This window comes from Typha latifolia, chromosome 2 (genome assembly GCF_019914945.1).
Source record: "Typha latifolia isolate L0001 chromosome 2, TyphaL0001v2, whole genome shotgun sequence".
Taxonomy (NCBI): Eukaryota; Viridiplantae; Streptophyta; class Magnoliopsida; order Poales; family Typhaceae; genus Typha; species Typha latifolia.
The window spans coordinates 1,595,251-1,619,227 of record NC_133087.1 but is presented as its reverse complement, the minus strand read 5'-3'; the positions used below and the strand labels follow the sequence as shown (position 1 = coordinate 1,619,227).

At 38.8% G+C, this 23,977-nt stretch overlaps 4 protein-coding genes and 1 non-coding gene across 6 annotated transcripts; 2 read left to right on the top strand and 3 right to left on the bottom strand.

Moving 5' to 3' along the window:
• Positions 1 to 7: 7 nt before the first annotated feature.
• On the top strand, positions 8 to 5,082 carry LOC140782030 (mini-chromosome maintenance complex-binding protein). Its single transcript, XM_073128365.1, has 14 exons — positions 8 to 259; positions 390 to 503; positions 586 to 693; positions 789 to 920; positions 1,001 to 1,048; positions 1,369 to 1,494; positions 1,679 to 1,837; positions 2,499 to 2,573; positions 2,780 to 2,893; positions 3,151 to 3,353; positions 3,437 to 3,572; positions 4,075 to 4,302; positions 4,603 to 4,670; positions 4,789 to 5,082. The coding sequence occupies exons 1-14, from the start codon at positions 80 to 82 to the stop codon at positions 4,901 to 4,903; spliced, it is 1,806 nt and encodes a 601-aa protein (XP_072984466.1). The 5' UTR covers positions 8 to 79; the 3' UTR covers positions 4,904 to 5,082.
• Positions 5,083 to 7,507: 2,425 nt separating this feature from the next.
• LOC140782988 (CBL-interacting protein kinase 18-like) lies at positions 7,508 to 10,309 on the top strand. The gene is made up of 2 exons (XM_073129909.1): positions 7,508 to 7,664; positions 8,457 to 10,309. Exon 2 carries the CDS (start codon positions 8,786 to 8,788, stop codon positions 10,139 to 10,141), a length of 1,356 nt encoding a protein of 451 aa, XP_072986010.1. The 5' UTR covers positions 7,508 to 7,664; positions 8,457 to 8,785; the 3' UTR covers positions 10,142 to 10,309.
• Positions 10,310 to 13,930: 3,621 nt separating this feature from the next.
• LOC140782944 (adenine/guanine permease AZG1) lies at positions 13,931 to 16,148 on the bottom strand. The gene has a single exon (XM_073129854.1). It carries the CDS (start codon positions 15,794 to 15,796, stop codon positions 14,093 to 14,095), a length of 1,704 nt encoding a protein of 567 aa, XP_072985955.1. The 5' UTR covers positions 15,797 to 16,148; the 3' UTR covers positions 13,931 to 14,092.
• A 1,613-nt stretch (positions 16,149 to 17,761) lies between these two features.
• Positions 17,762 to 22,422, bottom strand: LOC140781907 (uncharacterized). Of its 2 annotated transcripts, none has more exons than XM_073128201.1 (6): positions 22,246 to 22,422; positions 21,224 to 21,322; positions 20,243 to 20,427; positions 19,905 to 20,102; positions 18,731 to 18,790; positions 17,762 to 18,122 (listed from the first exon to the last, which is right to left on the bottom strand). In XM_073128201.1, the coding sequence occupies exons 2-6, from the start codon at positions 21,318 to 21,320 to the stop codon at positions 17,976 to 17,978; spliced, it is 687 nt and encodes a 228-aa protein (XP_072984302.1). In that variant the 5' UTR covers positions 21,321 to 21,322; positions 22,246 to 22,422; the 3' UTR covers positions 17,762 to 17,975. The 2 variants fall into 2 exon arrangements, with proteins under 2 accessions (XP_072984302.1, XP_072984301.1); XM_073128200.1 differs by having other exon boundaries at positions 19,905 to 20,105; positions 22,246 to 22,400.
• A 1,330-nt stretch (positions 22,423 to 23,752) lies between these two features.
• On the bottom strand, positions 23,753 to 23,834 carry TRNAS-UGA (transfer RNA serine (anticodon UGA)). The gene has a single exon. It is a non-coding gene; the product is annotated as a tRNA-Ser (tRNA).
• Between the last annotated feature and the right edge of the window lie 143 nt (positions 23,835 to 23,977).

Genomic DNA, 23,977 nt, shown 5'->3' with positions numbered 1-23,977 from the left:
GAAATTGTAGCTACTAACCACATCCGAGAGAGCGGGAGCGAGCGAGCGAGAGAGAGAGAGAGAGAGAGAGCGCAACACGATGGTAGGCCTGCCGTACGATTTCCTTGCGAACCCATTGGGAGCCGTTCGCCTCTCCTTTGAGAAGGCGGTAGCCTCGTCGCCAGTCGATGCCGATCCGGTTGCGACCTTCAGGGGCAAGGATTGGGGCGCCGTCGACCTCTTCCGCGACTTCCTCTTCGAGGACGGTGGCCTCTCCGAGGTTGAACGAAACCTTAAATCCAACAACAACAAAAGCTCGAGATAGATGATTGTTTTTGATCTTTTCATGAGAAGTTTTTGTATAAAATCTTGATCTTTAGTTTGATAAGTTTGATCTCGCTTGAAACTAGGTTCCAGTTCTTGATGCGTCAAGTCTTAGATGGATTCAGCCCAATACTCTGGTGCGATTTAGGGGAATGGTGCAAGACATGCTTGGGAATGAGTACTATCTTGGTGCTTTCAAGGTATTAGATTGAGCTCTTGTATAAACTTTTATTCGGTTTTAGTTAATACGGTTGGTCTCAAACAAGTTTTTATTTCCTCAAGGATGGATCGACATGGCGGACGAATAAATTTACGGACTTTTCTTCGTTTCCGATGCCATCTGCTTGCGAAACGCAGCTCTGGGAACGACATCTTTTCCACTGTGTTCCTGTATGTTTTGAGGATTTGCAACAATATTTTGCTGTGTCTTTCGTTGTCTAGGTTCCCTAGTTTTAATGCAACTAGATGTTATCACCTCTCTTCAGGTACCAGGGCAGAATTCATGGACGTTGGAATCTTCACCTCCTCCAACTGTTGGAAGTATGTTAAACTGTTCCGCATCACAACATGGGGAGAAACGCAGAAGGGATGGGGATGTTGATGCCATGGACTTAAATGTAATTGCACCATATGATTATGTTGTTATTGTATTTCTGATTCCGAATTTTGTAATCTAACAAAGCACGGTCTGCTACAGGTCTCAGATCAGGGTAATGGAGAATCTTCTTCATGTAGCAAGAAGCAGGTAATCTATACTGATGAATCAATAAGAACCAAAGATTGAAATGCTGACGTTATGTGTACGGTATATTATTGTGTAGGCACATGCTAGCTTGTCATGGCCTGGCATTTCTTGTGTCATGCTAGGTCAAGCACTTGCTGATATGTCATGCAAATAATTCCTGTTTAAATCCATGATTTGTAATCACCACCTTGCTATTTTTTTCCCATATCAAAGATATGCTATTGTGGCCGACTTATTTTCAACTTCTTTGTTAATTATACAGAAGATTGAAAAGCTGGCTGCTTTGTGACTAGTGATGCAAAGTTGTTTTAAATCTGCAGAAGGAATACGACAATCCATCTTTTCCGTTTGGTTCGTCAGAAGAATTTGTGAATCATGATAATATCTCAGAGCTGAGACACAAGGATCATGACTCTCCGGCAGATTCTCTTTCATGTTTAGTCAAGGTGAACTTTTATTTGTCATTTCCTCTTCCTATCACTCGTTTGGCTAGGAAATGGACACATTCATAGTATTCTATATTGTTTCATAACCACCTTAAGATGTTACATATCACGGGTTTCTCTACCTTGACTTCTTTGACTTCATCAACTTATTTTTGTGCCTATGCTTGATTTCTTCATTTTGCAGGTCTATGATATGCCAGAGAGTCAGTTAAAATTGAATGATGTTGTTGAATTTATAGGCATTTACACCTTTGACCCAGATCTTGTTGTTCATAAGGATGATTCCAATGATATGATGTGTGATTTCATAGAAGATGTGGCAGCTGATCTACCTCCTAGTAAGGTCAGTCAATAATCTTCAGTTTCATTGACTTGGTTTTTCAAATTGGACAATTCCTATTCAATTACAACTATCTTGTTGCTATGGGTGTATTTGATGCTACTGTTTTTCACAATGATTTGAATTATCAAATGCTCACATTTGACTTTGCTTGATATTTTTCTCTCTGAGAAAATTGAATTTCCATTGCTGCTGCTTCCATGATTCTTGGCAGACCCTTGCTTACATCCGCTTTGTATATGTATATAAGCCTGTCGTTTCTTCAGAAGAAATATTTACAGTTTCTGGGATAGCCAAACATTTGTCAGCAAACTTAAAGGTTGTGATTGACATCAGGTAGTCGTCCATAGTAGATGTTATGAGTTATGACTGCAAATTAGTAATCTTTGATATATAGAAAGAAACTGGTTGTAGAAGAGAGATATGTGATTGACAACATATCTCTCTTCTCCCATACACATTTCTGACTTGTGACCCTTCATGCTCAATTAACATCTAATGTTCACCTGAGAGCCATATTTTTCCTGAGATATGTTGACGGAAAAAAAAACCTGTCTGGATGCCTTCAGTGTGAGTTGTACGATTTTTTTCTCAGAAAGTGCAGCTTTTGTAATTTGGTTAGAGTTTGCCAGCATAACCTTTTTGAATGGTGGTACGAGAACAGGTACCACGTCTTCATTGTTTGATATCCCGAAAGTTGGCAGCTCAAGAATTTATTTCAAGCTTTCATTCCATTGAGGTACTACACTGAACTTTTACAGCCTTTTATGAAATACTAATCTAAAGACAGATAATCTTATAATATATTAATTACCTTTCGGAAGTCTAGAGTCTAGACATTCCTTTTGGTTTTGTATTTATCAAATGCAAACTATCTTGCTTAACTACATTAGTTTCGAGCTGTTTAAACTAATGCTTGCAATTGTTAAATTTCCTTTCGTGCAGCCTTTAAATAACATTGTCAGGGGTATTCGAGAATCTTTGCTTGCGCATCTTAGTGCCACATTGGGCAATGATGGGTTGGCAGCTGAATGCCTACTATTGCATCTTTTGTCAAGAGTACACTCTCATGCCTTCTTGTCCTTACATATTTTTTTCCCCTGCTTGATTAAGCTGACGGAAAATCACTATATAGCCAGTATGTCTACTGGTGCTGGAAAATGGTTATATCATTTGAATTAGATATTACACTCCTATCTTGGTTAAACTGTTTTATATCTCCAAATAATTTCCTACCAGTTATCTAGAACAGATTATTTCAGTGTCTTCTGTTGTATTGCTTACACTCAACTTTTCCTTTGTGAACTCTTAAGCAGCTTCGAACCAGAGTTGATGTGGTCACAGTGGGCAGGCTGTCGCTGAATTTTACTAATTTTAACAGAGAGAGTGCATCAATATTTGGAAATGGATTGACTGGTGCACTCCAGAATCTGTTACCTTATACACAAATTATCCCTCTTACGGTGGACTATCTCAACACTACGACACTTCAACCGAAAAAAAATAACCAGACCGGAAGGTAGAACTTGTTACCAAGGTTATCCTTTTCGTTTCTCTGGACGTGTAACATTTTGAAACATTCTTTCTGAAAAATGCCTGCAGGTTGGTGACAGGTATCCTGCAGCTTGCACAAGGAACCCACTTGACAATTGATGAGACTTATATGCAGTCTGGAACCCTAAATTCAAAAGGCCTTGAGAATGCAAGGTTGCTCAAGCAGTTAATGGAGTGGCAAAAGGTAATTTTACTTTCGCTGCTATAGTAGTATACCTACCTCGCAGATGCAGTCATCTGATAGTTACACTAGGTTGCAGGTAAGTTTTTCCCTTCATTTGCACACTGTTTTGACTCCATGCAGATGCATGCATGATCAGTGGAGCCCATTTGAATTATCTGGTTGCTCGGTCAGCAAATTCTAAGTGATAAAATTAAAAACTCCAGTATGGAGGCATTAATCGTAAGAGTTGTTTTTCTATGATGGAGAATGTAGCTTTACTACTCACCATAATATCAACGAAGTTTTCATGGATGGCATCAATGATGCAAATTAAATTATTTGGATGATTTCACATAAGCTCTATTTTGGATGAGCTCTGAATGCTTATTTCACAGAGACTTGCTTAAACTTGAAGTTTGCATATATAAGATAAGCAATCTTGATACTTTTACTTGCAGAGGTCACTTCCTTTCAGATAGATTTTTTTCTTTTTGAGTGTAAAATGAGACTTATTGTCATATAGGTTGAATATGATTTCGAGTACTACAAGTTGGAAATGGCTGCTGATGTCCAGTTACTCGTGTTATCCGAGGGAAAATCAAACATATTGCCTGCTGATTTGGTATTGCCTTTCTGCCCTTCTGTGATAGTTCCTGCAGTTAATGCAACTGCTGAGGATATGCAAGCTTGGCGCTGGTACTTAGCTACAGCTCAATCTCTTCCAAACTCCACTGAACCAGATATATATCAGGTAGGGCACCTGATTCCCTGCTCCCTTATAAGCAACTGTCCAATTCCAAACATCATTAAATGCTACGAATACTTCACTGTGAAATATATAAGATCGTTTCACAGTAGTATGGAATTTTACCTGGTTCACTGAAAAGGCTACTACTGCATGAACCAAGCATTTCATATCAAATGAATCTTAATAGATGCAGAATCAACATGTGAATTTTATTTAGATGATTGGAGAACTTATCGTTTTGGCCTTTTTTTTCATATTTCATCAAGTAGTAATTTTTAGTTACCGTTAAATCCCTTTCTCCAGAAACTGCAAGATGATATGGTTAATGCAATGCGAGAAGATAGAAGTTTGGGCTGCACTGATCTAAACAGGTATACCTTGAGTGTTCTTAATATGTTCTTGTTGCATTAAAAGGAATTTATTCTAGGCAGTCATCAAATGCAAATATTCCAGATGAGATGAGTAGTGTTGCTTTTTGCTGGTTTTCAGGTGGCTAACAATGGCCCAGTTAATGGCTGCGAGCTTTGGGGAAAGGAGTCTCACTTTGGAGCACTGGCAAATGGTAAAGGAGCTGGAAAGGCTTAGAAAAGAGAGATTAAAATGAAATGAATCTTGAATTCGTCTTGACTTGGCAAGGTTCAAAGTGTGTCTACATATATTTGTCAAACTTGAATCTAGCTTTTGCATTAATGGCTATTTCCTAGAAAGATTACTGCTATACTGCATGTAAATAAGGAATCGCATATTTTTCTCTTAATCCAGGAGAGGATTAATATTTTCCCAGCTATTTATTTTACATATTATTGCATCTGGGTATAAAACAACTATAACCAATTCTTTTGATCTTAGTCGGCATTTTTCACTTTTGGGTATATTCATATTAAAAAATAGTTGGCTTTCAATATAGCTTGGTTTCATATTTTCATGGCTGCGCATGGTTCAATGACTACTTTTCTATTATTTCATTTGATGCATTTAAATTTAATGCCGGAAGTTTGAAGGAACGGAGTTATATATTTAAATAAAGGAGTATCAATTGGCATGGAAACAAGATGATATCACTTCGGCAAATATAAGAAATTTACTTCACGGAAAAGTTTGTCTATTCTATTGAAGCTGTGTTCTAGCAAACGTGGTCTGTTTGGATGAAAGCGATGATTAGCCCAAAACTTCAGTGAAAAAAAACAAACAAACAAAGAATCTACAAGTTGTTCATTCTTAAAATAAGCGTCTTCATATCTCTCGAGCATCTGCACATGGGAAAATTACCATGAATCGTATTCATTTTTCTATATTGCAGGGTCTTTATTTATATTTATGTAAACATCAAGGCGTCATCCTTCACCTAAATTTGATTAATCTTTTAAATTTCTGCAGCTGTCTTTATTAATTAATGCAAACGAAAGAGCGGAGCTCTATCAGAAAAGTATTCTTTTAGAACCTAAGCCTCATGCTTGGCTCATCTAAGACCTCTATATATGTTTTGATGACTAGTGGCCCAAAAATAATACCACGAAACAGGAAGAAGAGGCTATGACTGGAGATTAAAGAAGAAAAACTGGAAACAAAATGAACCAAGCATTAGATTCCTTGGTCCACATTTGTTATGCGACTCACCTTCTTCGTCCAAATCTAAGCAATTGCCTCACAACCACATACGAAGCACTGAGTGGCTCCTGTCCTTTTCCTTTGAAATCAGACCAGGGCCCTTGTGATGTCAAAGTGGTCAAAAGAATGCAGCTTGTCTTGATTAAATGAACTCTCGTTTTTTAATTAATTTAGACTCACTTACTCAATTGACCTTAGTCTCACAAGTGGATCTAGTTGGCATGGGTCACACTTTGATAGCTTTTGCACCTCTCTGGTTGGAATAGGTTTGCTGGTTTCCGGAAACCTACCAAGGATAAGTTCAAAGAGTATGCTGCTAATCGAAGTTTGAGTACCTTGCAACTCTTTGGACAAGAGTGCAAACTTCAAAAACATCCTTGGAAACCCTTCTGCCTTTTATCAAAATGGTTGTACGAATGTATATATTGTTGAAATAACATCCATCATTTGGTCTCTCATTTAAGCATTTTCAAAAAGTTGATAACTTAAACATTATATCAAAGCATGAGTTCTCAACGTCGGCACAAAAATTTAACTGCTCATTAGGTTACCTGTAGGTATCCTTTTAAGAAGCCCCAACTCCTCAGCTAACATGATAACAACTAGTCCGCAGTGCCAGACCAATCTGTCAAAGTACAATTGATCCATGATGGTCCAAACTAGGAATCTTAGAAACAGAACTAATTATTCCATCTACAAACTTATCAATGTAGCACCCCAATTAATGTGAAAAAAAGAAGAAGAGAAAGATACGAAGTCATTAATATCTCCTACCTTTGGGTCGTGTGATGTCTCCTTATCTCTACCAAACTCGGTTGGCCATCCATGGAATGGTTGCTTGCTGTCCCTTAAAAAGTCTAAAACTCCATAGTCTTTGGATTCATCTAAACTCATATCCGGCGATTCTCGAATACGGAACGCTGGAGCAATACTTGATCGCCACTGGGAGTGCATTACCCTACAATGCCAGAACTTTTCAAAGAACAACCCAGAAAATAGTGAATCACGTCGTCTGCGTTGAATTTGGCCTTGGGGTTTAGTAGCTCATGCAAGGTGGGAGGAGTAATGGCGTAAATTAATTGGGGTAGCATAAGCGGGGGGAGTTATTGATGTGGGTCTGGGAAAAATAAATACAACTTGCGGACACGTGTACGGTTATCAAGGATTTGGTGGCTAATGGCCCGCCAGCTACCGGAAGGAAATAGTAAACAATTTTTATGGAGATTACATTACAATTATGCCCTCCCCCTCCTGCCTTACTGTTAACAGGCCTTTCGGTATGAGGAAATTACAACAGTACCATTATCGATGGGCCAAGTTTTGGGCTCCATCTAGCAGTGCAGAAAAGAAAAGGATTAAAGGTCCTGAAAAAAAAAAATATATATATATATATATATATATGTATATATTGTTTTTGTAACCTATTTTTTACATGATCCGGTTCTCTTAAAATTTTATGTTTAAATTTTAATAATTCATAGAAATAGATATGGTAAGTGATAGAAAGCTATAGACTGGGCTGGAGATTTCGGCCCGATAATTACAACTGTAATTGTTGTAAGGAACTAGGGGTGTTTTAGTACTTCGGCAACTGGTGACATCTATGAGGCTTCCGAGAGGCCATATAGAGAGCAGAAAGGCGAAAGATATTAGAACGCGTTTCGAAGGTTAGGGTTCAATATACCTGGTTCGCATCCTCCGATTTGAGATCCATTCATACATCGATTCCGATTTGAATCGCAATCGGTGGGGAAAAGGTACTCCATTTCTCGTGATTTGTGGGTTCTTTTTTTCATCAAATTTTCTGTCGGATTGTTGGTGAGCTAAATTGTTTAGCTTTCTGTGGGTTGTTTTTGATGAAATTTCTTTGTCATTTTTTTGTTTTGAGTATCGATTTCATTGGTTTGGTAAGTTTTCAAAAAGTTTATTTCTCTTGTTCAAATCTGTTCTCTGTATTGCTTTTTTTTTTGGTGGGGGTACAAATAATCTTCTTTTTGACAACCTTGATCTACCGATTTATTCTATTCCTTATTCTTTTGGTGGTTGATTAATTTTAAAAAGAAAGGATGCAATTTTATAGTATTTATGAATAGTTTGTTAGCTTTTCAATTTTCTTTTAATTTGTCCATTTGCGTGCTTTGTATATATATATTTGGAAGCTATTGATTTCAGTAAAGAGGATTCTCAATTTCACCTTTAGAATGATTATATCTTTAAGCTTGTGGATGATTTTTTTTTTTCGTCAATTAGCTGTCCCCAGATTCTGCTGTGCAGCTATACCTCTTTCCTTTTATGATCTTTTTAGAGAAATGTTGGTATAACTAGGAATTAATGCAATTTAAAGATGTTATTTTCATTTATTATTATTCTCGCTCATGGATTGTTACTGTTAAATGAGCTGTCTTGCTTCGTTTGTTTTTATACATAAGTTTTTATTTTTTATTTTTTATTTCCTTTTGGTTTGAAATTTATGTTAACAATTTTTAAGATGAATTGGATGTTTGGTAAACATTGTGAGATATAATTAGAGATTCTATTTGTCTTTGCAGGATTGGGGTAAAATTTGGACGACAAATACCAGGGAATGCTGAAAAATGTGTTTGAACTCCAGGACATTACCATCTAAGGTAAATGATTTTGTGGCTCTAGCTGAGCCGACCCTGCTATTTCCTGATGAGATTGGAGTACTGGAGCATGTCCAGCCTGTGCTCCGGCTACGAACCCAAAATGGGGCTAGAAATCCTATAAAAGATGTGGTAGACCACGACCTTGTAGAAGACGGTTGAAATCTTATGTCCCAAGGATCCCGCTTATAGAAGGTATAAACATATCAGCGGGAGCAAGTAGGGTGTTGATTGTGGTTTATACATAGAATACTATGGGGACAGTCAATCAAGGAAGTGTTTTGATGCAAAAGTATGAGATGGGGAGACTATTAGGGCAAGGAACCTTTGCCAAAGTTTACTATGCTAGGAATCTTAAGAGCTCCCAAAGTGTTGCTATCAAGGTGATCGACAAAGACAAGGTCTTGAAGGTTGGGCTTATTGATCAGATCAAACGGGAGATTTCAGTTATGAAATTGGTGAGGCACCCAAATGTTGTGCAGCTGTATGAGGTCATGGCTACCAAATCGAAGATATACTTTGTCCTTGAATATGTCAAGGGTGGAGAGTTATTCAACAAGGTTGCCAAGGGTAGGCTCAAAGAAGATGTCGCAAGAAAATATTTTCAGCAACTGATCAGTGCTGTCGATTTCTGCCACAGCAGAGGTGTTTATCATCGTGATTTGAAACCGGAAAACCTTCTGCTTGATGAGAATGGAAATTTGAAAATTTCAGATTTTGGTTTGAGTGCTCTTGCTGAATCTAAGAGTCAAGATGGCCTACTCCACACAACTTGTGGTACTCCTGCGTATGTTGCTCCTGAGGTGATCAGCAGAAAAGGATATGATGGTGCAAAAGCTGATACATGGTCTTGTGGAGTGATCTTATTTGTTCTCATGGCTGGTTATCTCCCTTTTCATGATTCAAATCTGATGGAGATGTATAGGAAGATTGGAAAAGCAGAATTCAAATGTCCTCGTTGGTTCTCACCAGATGCTCGAAGGCTATTGTCTAGAATTCTGGACCCAAACCCAAATACCAGGATCTCAATTGCAAAAATCATGGAAACTCCTTGGTTTAGAAAGGGACTTGATGACAAACTAATAAGGAAAAATAGAGAAACAAATGAAATTGTTCCTGTTCCTTCTGACAAAGATGCTGATTTTAATTCCTCAGATAGCTGCGGGGTTGAGGAGAAGCAGGACAGTGGAAAATTAACCAACTTGAATGCTTTTGATATCATCTCTCTTTCAGCAGGATTTGATCTTTCAGGCTTGTTTGAAGAGACTGACCACAATAGAGAAGCAAGATTCACATCCAGCAAGCCGGCTTCAGTGATTATCTCAAAACTGGAGGATATTGCTAAGTGCTTGAAGCTGAAAGTCAAGAAGAAGGATTGTGGGGTTTTGAAGATGGAATCTCAAAGGGAAGGAAGAAAAGGGGTTTTGGCCATTGATGCTGAGATCTTTGAGGTCACCCCCACATTTCATTTGGTGGAAATCAAACAGACCAATGGGGATACACTGGAGTACCAGAAGTTGTGGAAGCAAGACATAAAACCGGCCCTTTCAGATATTGTCTGGGCATGGCAAGGTGCGCAGCAACAACAGAAACAACCAGAGACATGCTGATTTGTGTCACTAAGCCCGAGGATTGTTCCTTGTTTTAGTTAATCACCTGATGTTTATTTGCTTATTGTTTCTCTGTCAGTATGCGTTCTACCTTTTTTTTGTTGTTGTTATTGTAAGTAAACCTGAACTTGTTTTAACACCATAATGGACGCGATGCGCCTTCGAACACATTCTTGTCAAAAGGATTCCTGCATATGATGTTCTTTTAAGTAGGCAGCTTATAGAAGTTAATAGAAGACCGCGACATTACTTGTTTTATGGGGGTGTGTAGGACCAGCCTCCCTGGTGATTCAAATTTGTAACTCTGGAATGCATAAAGTAGCTCCACAGATAAAATATTTGTAAGATAGTGTTTGAACAGTGCTAAAGTTGAATCCGGGTCCGGGCCCATGCATTGCTTCCAACTCTCGCCAATCTGCTGCATAATAATATTTTAGAGAACCAAATATTAAAAAGATATGTTACACTGAATTGTGCCAAAGAGATACTGCCCATAGACAGAATACTAGTGATGCATCTTGCAACAGAGCTAAAGTTAAGACTTTGGGCCCAAGGCCTGACTTGCAATTTTAGAGATCCAGTCATCCAATCTACTGGGTGAGTAGTTTTTTCTGGTAATAAAGTCCAAGCTAGCTTCTGATGGTAACATCTAATGAACTTAATCCAAAGAGTAGCAGGACAAATTGGTAGGACAAAAGTTTCATAGTTCCTTGCCATGGTTCAACTTTAGCTTCCGCTTTGATTAAGACCAGTTTGTTGTAAAGCAAAAAAAACTAGGGAGAAAATCTGCTAGACTTTTCAAAACCTGCACCATCTTGCACATAAGCTCCTCCTATTTTACATAAATATACAAGAGGAAAAGTCTAATATTCAGATCCTCTTTCTTGGAAGGCTGAAGCCGTTTGTTCTCTTCGTAGAATATTAACCAACCTTGAGAGGTAGTTGCGCCGCCACCAGCTAAAATTTTCTCCCCAAGTACATCTTTTGATGTGGGCCTCATTATATAATTGCATGTAGGTTTATCCAAGATATAATATAATCTTGTGAAAAAAAATTTCTTGGGTTTTGGTGATCACCAGTTTGGAAGCAACGTCAGTGACAAACTTGTGCAGTTTCTGATGTCCATATGAGTTGGTATCAACTTGGCACAGCTCTGTATACTGCCACCAAAATGCCCTTCTGAGCCACTACAATCCACTCTGAGAATAGATAAACTCATAAATAAGCTGGCAATCGATAAATCTATAAAGCTAGAATAAAGCTAGATATATAGTTTCTTATCCAAAAGATCATAATACTCTATTATTATTATTATTATTATTATTATTATTTCCAATCCCATTCTTTGAACTTGTACTAAGTTTTGGTTGAAGTTTTCTTGGAGTAGATGCGATTCAAATCCAGAGCCCGTAATAAGTGGCAACTGGAGGAAGCAAAGTCCACGCAATTAATGCATCCCACATGATCAAGAAAGCCAGAATTATTAGTAGTGGATAGTGATATTTAACAAGAATAATAAGAACTATTGATAGAGCAACCACAGACTTTTTTCTCGTGTTCTTTTGTTACGTAAAAGTTACTATCCTTCCTAGACTAATTTTTATCATCTACCTGCCTAACGTTCTCAATTCTTCAAAAGGAGGAATCAAATCGAGATAATTTTCCATCCTATTCATGACTTCTCGTTCGATTACATTAAATGCTGACTTAATCACTTTATTATTATGGGCCACTTTTCTTGTCCACTTCTTACGTAGGTTCTTTTAGTGGCTAAGTTAGCTATCCCACAATCACATTATAAAAATATTAGAAAAAAAAGAAAAAAGAAAAGAAAAACATAGAATGAAATCCTACTTGTAGGCACCGACCTATCGATTCTTTCGTGCAAGTTCTTCTCATATTACCACCACGTAATGTTAACGACTCAGTGGCACATTTATGAAAAGAGAAACCTAACTTTCTTTAGCTTGAGAACGACACGTACAAGTGTATGTGTATGTCTCAACCACTGGAATACCAGTAAAGATACAGTATTTGACTCGAAATCTTTTAGGTCTGTCTGGGAGTAAGAATCGATGAATAAGAAGAAGATGAAGAATAAGAGACACTCGGATTCAGTCAATGAAGACAACTATCAACTTGGAGGAGCTGCTGCTGGTTGCCAAATTCCATGTGCTGATGTGCATCCTTGACATTTGAAAAAGCTCATCTTTTTTTTCCCTCTTAATGCAAGTACAGAGGATCCTGCCAGGTAATGCATATTTAATGAGCTTAATCCCACTAGTAGCAGTAATTATTAGGTCCAAATCCTTAACTTCCTTCCATGATGTACCTTGAATGGGGGACCTGTCTAACACCCTGTCCCTGTAATCTACTTGCAATTGGTGGGTCGGCAAAAAGATCACCACATCTTGTCTCAATTTGATAACAAGTTTACCCCCTAAGTTTAATTCACTGGTCTCCTTTGCCCCAGCATTAATCATGAAATTTTAACTACTTTAGTCCCACTAATCCACTAGTTCTTTTGCTTGGATTCTAATTAATTGTACATATATATGTATGTATGTATTGATGAGGAGAATAGTATTCAAACTTCAAGGAGGCATTTAAAGGATGTAGCTACCAACCTCATAAACGCCGCAAAAAGTGAGGGTAGGAGGCTTAGCCTCTTCTTGTGAAGAGAAAGAAAAGAAAATGATAAAAGTGTTTGAGTTTTGTATTTTATTTTAATTCTCACCTTGCTCAGTGCTCACACCACCTGTGAAAGAGATGGCCACATGTGAATAGCCCCATGTTGATCCTACTTTCTTCAACGAGTTTGGTCTCCCTCCTGCTTGGGATATGCCTATAAAGATAACAAATTAAGCATTTTAATATTATGTGAATAGATATGCATGTACTTATCATATATATATATATATAACTAGACAAGTTTAGATTCCAAAAGATTATTCATTTCTTTTGCATTGAATGCTCCATAAAAGAAAAAAAAATTCAATATACTTATGTTTGAGTTATCAATGTGAAAACGGAAAGAATCACTATCATATGATGCTGCTGTGACTAGATTAGCTTTGTTGACCTGCATTTGAGTTGACTAGGTTTGCTATGTATACGTATACATGTGTAGAAATAAGAACTCTAAAGATTATATAGTAGCTATCATGTTAGCAGAGACGGTTCAAACAAGGAACTCAAAATATCAGCTCCTATCCCTTTCCCTGCCTCTAATTATTCTTACCTTAGACTATACTCCTTTCTAATAGGAAGACTGGCATCCATATATGTGCATCTGAACCTTTGAAAAGAGTAGTCTTATCTTTTTCTCACATCTTTGGCTCCACCGTTTAATTTTTGAGACACAAGTATATATCTCATTACTAAGTAATAAATACTTAATGCTGATTAGGAAAATGTGACACAGTATCTAATAAGTGTCAGACGGTATAACAAACTACAACATCAATCCAAAGACCAACGTCCCTTGGCTTCTTTACAAGCCTCCAATTATTGGACATGGAATATTCTCCACAGTCAATGGAAAACCACCATCTCCAACCTTTTTAAAAGTTAGCACCCCCCCCTCCCAAATTTTTTTTAAAAAAAAGTTGAGAACTCTAGATAAGCAGAAGTTAGAGCACTCAATCTCTTTCTCTAACTCCCAATTGCAGGATCCAACAAATTCTATGTCCTTGTCCAGTGAAAAGATTGATTTGTATGTGCACGGATACAAAAGAATATCATCACTAATAACTTCAAAAATATATGCCGAAAGTTAAAATGATAATAAAAGTTAAAGGTAGACTATTTTTTTTTTATATATTCTTTTTTGTTCAAATAGGAGAAGAGAGATAACATTTTAAATATATCTACAATCTCGTTCCTATTTATCCAAACCTTCGGATTCAAAAACTTTTATGGAAAAGAAAAGAAAAAAAAAGAGAGCATGATCTAAACCACGTCAAGCTGCTTGATATCGTTGCTACTAGATCCATTAGCAGTGACACGATGATCATCGTTAGCGGCTAACTTGTTATTAGTACTCCTCGTAATCCGCTTCCCTAATCCTAGGCGGTCCCACCCGGCCCAAGCCCAATCCCAGGAATGCAACACGATGTAGGTCCCAATTCCTCCGATGAGCCCGTAGGCAATGGAATAGGTGAGAGGCATCAAGATCAGCGTCATGAAAGCCGGGATCGCCTCCTTCATCTCCGACCAGTCGATATCCGTCACCGACTTCATCATCAGCACTCCAACCAGAACGAGCGGCGGCCCCACCGCCCACGCCGGTATCGACGCGAGGAGCGGCGTGAAGAAGAAGGACAGCAAGAAGTACCCGGCCACCGTCAACGCCGTCAGGCCCGTCCGCCCGCCTTCTCTGATCCCCGTCGACGACTCGATGAAGGCCGTTACGGGGGAGGTCCCTAGTAGCGACCCCGTCACGATCGCCGTGGCGTCGGACATGAACGCGAAGTACTGCCCCTCGAAGTCGCCCTTCTCGTCGACGAAGCCGGCAAAGCGGGCCATGGAGTAAAGAGTGCCGGTGGTGTCGAGCACGTCGACGTAGAGGAAGGTGACGAGCGCTTCCCAGAAGTAGCCTTTTCCTATGCCTTTGAAGCTAAGGGCGCCGGCGGTGGACTTTATGCGGTGGACGTCGATGACCTTCTTGAAGTAATCGTAGTTGTCGTTGCCGGTGGTGGTGTTGGGGAAGGCGGTGACGGCGGTGTTGCGGAACCAGGAGATGGCGGTGACGAAGACGATGCCGTAGATCATGGCGCCCTTGATGTTCTTAATGAGGCAGAACGAGATGATGACGAATCCGACGACGGCGAGCCAGAAGGTGGGGCTCTCCATGCGGCCGTGGAGGCAGAGGAAGTCGCTTGAGACTGTGCCGCCGGGGATTAAAGCCACGGTGCCGTTGGCGAAGGTTTGTACCGGGGCGACGGAGGCGCGATCGGATAGGGGGCAGGCGCCTAGGGTGACGAGCGTCGACGAGCTGTACCCGACGAGACCGACGCCTTGGTTGTTTTGGAGTCCGATGAATGCGAGGAAAAGCCCGATCCCGGCGGACGAGCTGATCCGGACGGGCTTCGGGACGAGCTTTGCCAGCTTGGCGCGGAATCCGAGCGCGGAGATGATGAGAAAGATTAATCCTTCCAAGAAGACCGCGGCGAGGGCGGTGGAGTAGGAGAGGTTGCCCGAGCCGTGGAAGCCGACGACGGTGTAGGCGAAGTAGGCGTTGGTGCCCATCCCCGGGGCGAGGGCGAGGGGTAGATTTGCGAACAACCCCATGATGAAGGATCCGATTATAGAAGATGCCGCCGTGGCCACGATGAGGTCGCGCCGGACCCGGTCGAGGCACGATGAGTAGCCAGGGTCGACCGGCGGGAACTTACAGGTGGGCGAAGGGTTGAGACAGTCGGACACGTCGCACGTGGCGCCGGAGTCGGAGAGGATGGAGGCGTTGACGGCGAGGATGTAGGCCATCGTCAGGAACGTCGCGGTCCCTGCGCGGAGCTCGGTGGTGAACGTCGTGCCTCGCTCCACTAGCTTGAAGCGCTTCCCGACCCGCGACCCGGCCACGGCCGCGTTGAGCCGGCCGACCCGGGTGGTGGAGGTGGATGTGGAGGGGGAGGTGGTTGGAATCGGATCCATTGGTTATTTACTAGGACGAGTAATAACAATGATTCTAATCCGGTGGGATTAGGGAGAGAGAGAGGTGTCTTGAATTAAAAGAGGAGATTCTAAGGAGTTCATATATATATATATATGGAATGGGATCTCTCATCTTGGAGAAAATAGTATTGGTGGTGTAGTCAAACGAGGAAAGAGATTCCAATTCGGACTTCTTTGTTTCCGTTTCATTTTCCTTGGATTTGAGTGGGTTATTGGTAGGTGTTCCGATTCGGAGACGGTAACGGGTAAACGGAAACGCGCGGAATACGGAGAGAGAGAGAGAGAGAGAGAGAGAGATTTGCTTTTAGTTTCAAAACTATTCTACTGGGTGAGTCATTCTTAATATTTGGAAAGGGGCAAATAACAAGGATTAATGGGCTGGGCCGGGGAGGAGATAGTTTAGTAAAAGACTGTTAATAATTACACATTTAATAAAGACTGCTGATGGTAAAACAATAACAATAGGATTAGCTGGTAAAGGACAATAAAAACAATTATAACATATTGATGATGTGGGTACTGGATAGAGCTTTAGGTTAGGACGGTATGATTGGTATTTAGCACCCAACCGGGCACACGACAATTTAGTGGGCCCAGTAATTGAAAGGCCTTCAATTCCCACTGTAGAATTAGATGAGAGCATTCAATCCAAATACGACCCATCACAATTCACAACATCAAAATTCGTACCACTCACGTGCTTCCCACCCCCCCACCCCCCCCCCCCACGGTTTCATACGAACGCCGTCCGTCCGGTGATCACTTAGACGGTGGCCGGTGATGACGAGGCAACGCAGATTTAGTGGGCTACAGCCTGCAAATGGGTTGGAGGACGCGGTATTCTAGAAGACGGCTACGTGATTGGAGGTGGGTTAGAAGAATAGTGGAATTGGGGTACTATTAAACTATTTAAGTGAATAGAAACGCTGGTGATGATTACATGCAAGAGTAGGAACAAGTGGAACCAAGTATTTGGTGTTTGTTATCTCCAAGTGACACCATCTTTATGTGTCGTTAGCCAAGACAAGTGGGGTCGGCTGTTTCCAAGCCCTAGGCCCCCCCAAATGCGTTCTTCTTTAAGCCAATTTGGCACGTGACGTCTTGGTTGGGGTAGACTTAAAAAGAGTCCCACCCCCAATAATGATGAGACTAAATAATAGTTTTTATTAAGTACTGTATGTATGGACCGGATAAAAAAAGGTCAATTCTCTTTTGATGTGTATTAAGTTGTTTAATGATGAGTTATCCTTTTAAATTAACATATTATGGAGTCATTAAACTAACTTCTCTGTCGTCTAAAGCTGGGTGGCGGATTGGTGGGCTTTTAGAAGAGTAGACAATTCTTCTGGGCATCATGTTGAAGAATATTAGGTGTGTTTTTTTTTTGGCCTTTCCCCTTGGTCAATCAACTTTATTAGTTAGATTTCGCATGCTTGGTGGCTTTTTAATGTTTGCTTCTATACCTTCTTTTATCTTGACTATGTAACGCAATATAGAGATGCTTGTACGTTGACTGCAAACAGCATTTTCAGTAGATATCCCCATATTTTCCTCATGGTAGTAGGTGAAAATTCCTATGCTTTCTCCCTTTCTTGACACTTATAGAAGCAACTATGGGATGCTTGCCTTGGTGCACACTTTACTCGACAATATCTTTGCCGGTGATCCCTCTCTCTCTTCATGGTAGGTGAAAATCGATCGTATGCTTTCTTGATCAGATATTTTGATCTTAGGTTTGACGGTCGTTTGATTCTTAAGATTTTATTAGGGGAAATGGATTGGTAACGAAATTAAAAGGCAAGAGAAGAGAAAGAAGAAACTGTGACTTACAAGTTGACTTCCGGAAGAGGATGACCAGCTGCTTCACAAAAGAGTCTATGCACTAGTTTGAATCTGAGTAACTACAATCCACGCATTAAGCTAGAGTTACTTAACAGCTTAAGAAACTGGCAAACGGGTGAACTGTGGGAATTATAGATCCAGAAATATTTAAGATGAACAAGGAGTAACTCAAATGGAGAGTTGTTAAGATACAGATACAACAGAGCAGCGCAATGGAATGATCATTGCAAACTTGCAACAGCAGGGAGTGAAGCCGTTATTTCGAATAAAATCCTTTACCGGACACCGACACCGATTGCTTTTCACACACAAAGATTCAGGAAGCAGCCAGGTCTTCTGTTTCAACCACAAACTCGTTGCTGGCTTTGCATGCATGGATGGAAGTACAGACATCAGTCGTCTCGAGAAATGTCTCAATGTTCACTAGGAATAGTGAACCATATTGTAAGATCAACTTCTTGCACTGGCCAAAAACAGAGAAATAACGCAAATAGTTAATTAAATTCTCATGAAGGTAGAGAAAATAGAGCAAAAGAAGAATAGACTAAAACTTCTTCCATTAGCACTAAGTTGTTAGTTTGAAGTTTTAGATCCAAAGGACAGGCAAACATCCTTGTACCACCAATGAATAGTACAGCTCATACTGATATCAGTCGAGATGACAGCCGAGTAAACTTTACAACTACAAAATTGGCTCGGTATAAGACAAAAATAGACTAACTCTATATCACATTTCTGGTAAAAGTTTTAGCATTTTTTAGCCCCTGAATACATTTGAAATTCACAGAAGCTTGTCTCATGGTGAAAGAAAGTAAGACATTGGTCCTTTTCTTTGGATTAGTTCTTCTCAATCCCGATACACAATCAGTAGTTAGGAAAGTATTAAGTTCTTTGCAAAGTTATAACAAAAAGTTTCTAGCCCAACTCATCAAATGCTAGTTATCCGGCAATCTGACTACTACTGTTTATATGTGTGTGATACTATTTGTCAGGTTCAGATCTCATGCATGTTACTTAATTTAACCTAATAATAGCATTTATACCAAACTATCAGATACTTAAAAAGCTCACCTCTGGCACGAAATTCTCAATCTTGTCACACCCTTTAAGAATGACCTCGAGTATCTCAAGCTGCCAATTATATATAGAGAAAATATTTGTCAGAAAGTTAGCAGTCTGTATTAAAGGAGTAATACTTCCATACATGAAGAACAAATTTGCTAAAGCTAACTGGATACCTTCACATAGGAGAAAGGAAAAAACAAGTTGCATACAAAAAGCTTTAGGCCAAGAATATTCAAGAGGTCTCTGTTTAAATCTGTCAATATCTAATTAGAATAATACTTCCATACATGAAGAACAAATTTGTTAAAGCTAACTGGATACCTTCACATAGGAGAAAGGAAAAAAACAAGTTGCATACAAAAAGCTTTAGGCCAAGAATATTCAAGAGGTCTCTGTTTAAATCTGTTAATATCTAATTAGAATAACCACCTGTTTGCATCAGTGTTATAAGATAGCATAGGAAAAACGAATAAGAAGAGTTTCTAATAGCAGGACAGGGCAGAGAGAAGCGCTGTTAATCTAGATTATAATGTACAAAGCAGGTATAAGATAATTTCCATTCAGCCATATATCCAGGTATGCAAGAAGTTATGCTTCTCATCCCTCCTTTCTCCATCTTCAACTACTCTTCCAAGCACTTGCTACCACCATTACTGAGGCAACATTTTCCGCTTACCACTACCCATCTCCTCTTGAGCGGCCAACATCATCTTCCTCTACTTTCCCTCCTTGAATCATGCCTTCTCATCCACCTTTGCTCACAACTCACAAGCATCCCTGTTAAGTGTTAAGTGTTAAGTGTTAAGTTTACTCAACCAGCCAATCACCATCATCAAGATCATCCTTGTTAACTCTTCTCAACCATCCATCCATCCATCCATACATCCATAAAAAATAAAAATAAAAAACCCATCATTCTCCACTCCAAGATCCAACAAACCGTATGGCTACCTCTCTCTGCATCTCTCTGCTCAACTTCCCAAACATTTGCGCTATTCAGGAAGGGAGTTAACAGAATAGAACTGTGAGCTCTCTTGGCAACTGTTTCCTTGCAGTATAGTTTCAATTATTATGTGCTATATTGGCTCTTTTATATGTTACTTTTGGATCATACCCAATTTCATCATGCAAGAAAGAACACCATATTGAAATCGCAAAGTTATAAAAGATAATAAATTACCTGTCTGTCAGGATCTTTTAGTTTGGTAAGAATTTCCACAAGAACCAAATGGCAAAGTGTACAAGGCTCATCATGTTTTTGAAGACGAGCAAATCCCATCTGACCACAGAGGTTTACCTTTCCACAGAGCTGCTCAGGGCTTATTGTAGCAATCTCCATGAAGAAAAGAGGAGCATAATAGTCCACCAATGAAATGCACTGCTAGAAAAAAAAATAAAAAAAATAAAAAAAATCTGAGTAAACATTATGCATGAAGTAGACAGTTTTAGGGAATTCAACCTACATTCTGCTTACTCAAACAAGAAATATATAGACTCTGACATGAGGCAAAAGAGTACCTTTTTTTTGAAAGAGAGCAAGCCGGAGCATACTTGATGAAGGGTATGGATGATCTCATACTGGGTCTTATTTTCACTAAGATAGTGGATTGCTTCGCCTGCATATTCCTCACATAGTTGGCAAAGTTTTTCATTCTTCACAGTTGCTACAGATATCTTGCTTTCACTGGAAAATCTATTACCAACTGGCACAACAGGAAACATGATGATCAATTATCAAATAATGTTAAACCAAAGTGGAGGACATGGAAGATCAAAAATTTAGGACTGCAAGCCATACTTAAAAAATCGGAGAAATAAAGAGTTATTTTCTGAAACTACATTCTGATGCATAAGATTGGGATATTCAAAACAGAAACATCACAAGATTTATTTTCTGCATTAAATGTAGATGCAGGATCTGGCAAAAACTTGTAGATAGAAAAAAAATTAAAACCTAGTAATCCCAGTATAAACTGCACAGTAGGTTAACCAGAGCCATAAATTATGTTGAAATGGCCATCTCAAAGAAAATTATGCACAAAGGCATACAGTATATAATGGTTTTAGATTTTAAAAAGAATTCTTGGAAACCAGATAGATTTGACACTAGGACATACATCAACACTTGACGGAAACTAGGCTATGCATCAATGCATGCCAGAAACCAAGACGTGCACTGATGGCTTATACTCGGTCTGAAGAAGAAGAAGAAGAAGAAGAAGAAGAAGAAATTTTGCGGTGCTCTTATATTAACTCATTTGGAAGTCAAATATACCAAAATAGAATGACTACAGCTGCAACCTTACATATTCTTTACCTTCATTACCTATGCTATCACATAGCAGATCAATCATAATGCTTGAAAAGTATATGGAGTTTAAACTCAGATTGAATGTTAATATGTTCAAAGACAGTAAGACACTATTCTATTTACAAGTAAAAAACATGAACAAGAACGATAATTGTAGCATGCATATAGCAACTATACAGGCAACTCACCCACACTGTCTGAAGTCGTCAATCTTCTGACATCTGCATTAGTACATCCAATATACAGGGTAAGTAGAAGAACCAACCCTGTTTGTGAAACAATCATACCTGTTGCATAGAGTAACCAATTGGCAACTAATTTAGTCAAATTTGAGTTATTGATAACATCTAATTTATACCTACAGCCTGTCTTGAAGTGGCAAAGAAGAAAAGGATACAGAAACATTAAGCATACAGCAAAAAAGATGGGAAAAAGTTATTTTGTCAAATCAAACAAATCTTAGTGGCATAATCGAGAAAAAGTAATTTGGACAGCTATATAAAATTCAATTTAATTTCATGGGTATTCATAGAATTGGTTGACAGGCAAGTCTCTTGTATAGGATAGCTATATGTCCACAAATACTTATGTGCTTATTTAGCTCCAAAATGCATACTTCTAGGAGTAGTTGATGAAACATGCGTTCTGTTTTGAAAAACTTATGTCAATCCCAGAAGATTTGAGACTAAAGATTCTTTGTTGTTATACAAGGAAACCTTATCCTACCAAAGGGATTAGTCATTAGAGAATAAGGATTTGGGTGGCTCTTCACATATGGCTTTTAGTACAACATAAATCCTGTTTCTATTTCTTTTTGGAAATTTTCTTCTGTTGTTATATTATAAACAAAATCCGATGCAAATTCTTGAAAGGAAAAAAATTGGTCTAAATTGTCTTTAAGCATACTGCCGCGTATGGTAAATAATTGCGGACTAGAATGTAGGTATATGATCTAGTTCCTTCGAGGAAGTACCCCTCTAACCCCGTCCTATCTCATCACTCATTTGTTATCTAAAATCCCATAACGCGTTGCTAACTAAGAATCATAAGTTCTAAATCGATATAAATTGTAAATAACTGAAAAGGAGATCCACAAATTAATAACGATATCATGAGGATGTATGCCAATATTATAGCTGAAGACAAATCGAAGTAATTAATCTATCAAACATTCAAGAAATTTGGGGGGTATGAGGGAAAGAGAAGAAACCTGCGGCGACTGGATAGGATTGAGCAAGAGGAGGATGTTTCTTAGACGATCTCCTCCGATCGGATGGAGGAGTTGACTCTTATAAGGGATGGAGTGAGTGGGGATAGGGAGTGAAAGGTTACTCTGTATTTTTTTAACCTTTTAATTATTTTCCCTGTTTGGATTGGGCTTGTTCGTATCTATAGATTTTTTTTTCTCTCTCTCTCTACTCGGCCATCTTCCCTCACCCCTTTTTTTATTATTATTTTAGCGTGTGAAATAGGTATATTTTTGTGTGTTAAAAAATTAGTACATCAATAACGGATCAAAGGCTCGGCTTGCGCTCCGTCCGAGTCCGAACTACCCATGGGTGGTATGGGCCAGCCTTTTGCCCTTTTATTTGGTTCGCAACTAGGCCCGTCCGTTCTACTACAGTAGTCCGCCCATTCTACTATAGTAAAACCAATGAAAATTTTGGTATTGTACCGTTTTGCACACGTTAAATTTTTTTTAATATGTTTCTTTTTTTAAATTGAGAAACAAAAATATTTTTTAAAAAATAAACTAACGATAAAAGAAATTCTAAAAATAGTTAAAAAGGTGGGTTGGGCCGACCCGGCTAGCCCGATTTCTCACGGGCCAACGGGCGGTAACGAGCTAGACTATTCTAGCCTGGCCTGAAATCGGCTCGGCCCAAGTGATTGATGGGTTAGGCCGTGAACAAATATTTAAGCTCGGTTGGCTTGAAAAGCCTAACCCAAACTCGGCCCGGCCCGCCCGATAATATCTAGGTACATTGTAATATTGGCGCAACTCAAAGAGCAGGGTTATTTATAAAAAAAATATAGATTTTAGTAATAATAAGATAATAAAATCAACCCTTTGAGACTAAAATATGTTCAATTTTTATATAAATGAACATATTTTTATACAAAATACATATAATTTGTATAAAAGATACTCAAGAAAATATATTTTGCTATTTTTAATTTATTTTGTTTTCTTTTCAAATGCTCCGAGAGGATAAAATAGAAGCAACTAAGTTATATATTCCACAACAGGTTGTGAGTAAGTAATTATTCCAATTTACTTTTCAGTTTTAGCCTCTATTTGTTTTAGAATTATTTGTTTTCTCTATTTTAAATTAGAAAGTAAATATCAAATTATTATTCCTACTAGACTAGAAACGTTCTTAAATAATTCCATCTGTAAGCCTAATTATAATTTTACACTTGAACAAAATAAAAATAAAAAAACAAAGAATATATATAGATCTCTCAACTAAGCTATTTCTTAACTCGGGTTGTGCGGTTAATAATTCACAAAATATATGTAAAAAATAATAATAGTTTATGAGAGTTAACTGTAATTATCCCTTTTAAAAATTTCTCTCCATTTTTTTCTCAATTCAAACAAAAAAAAGTATCTTAATTTTCTCGCCGATCTTCTCTTTTCTATCAGTCACCGGGAAACAAGGTAGTTGTGACCAATACTCATTAATGAAAAGAATTAAGAAAAAAAATTAAATCGTCGACAGCAGGGTTCGAACCTGCGCGGGCGAAGCCCAACAGATTTCAAGTCTGTCTCCTTAACCACTCGGACATATCGACAAGATGTTAGTGGAACAAAGTTTTTTCCAATTGTAACATAAGAATAATTATATCAATTTTAACAGTGCAATTTACGTTGCAACATGGTTACATGGAAGCATATAATATGTGTAAAAGCGTAAGTCGAGTAGTTCTAAGGATAA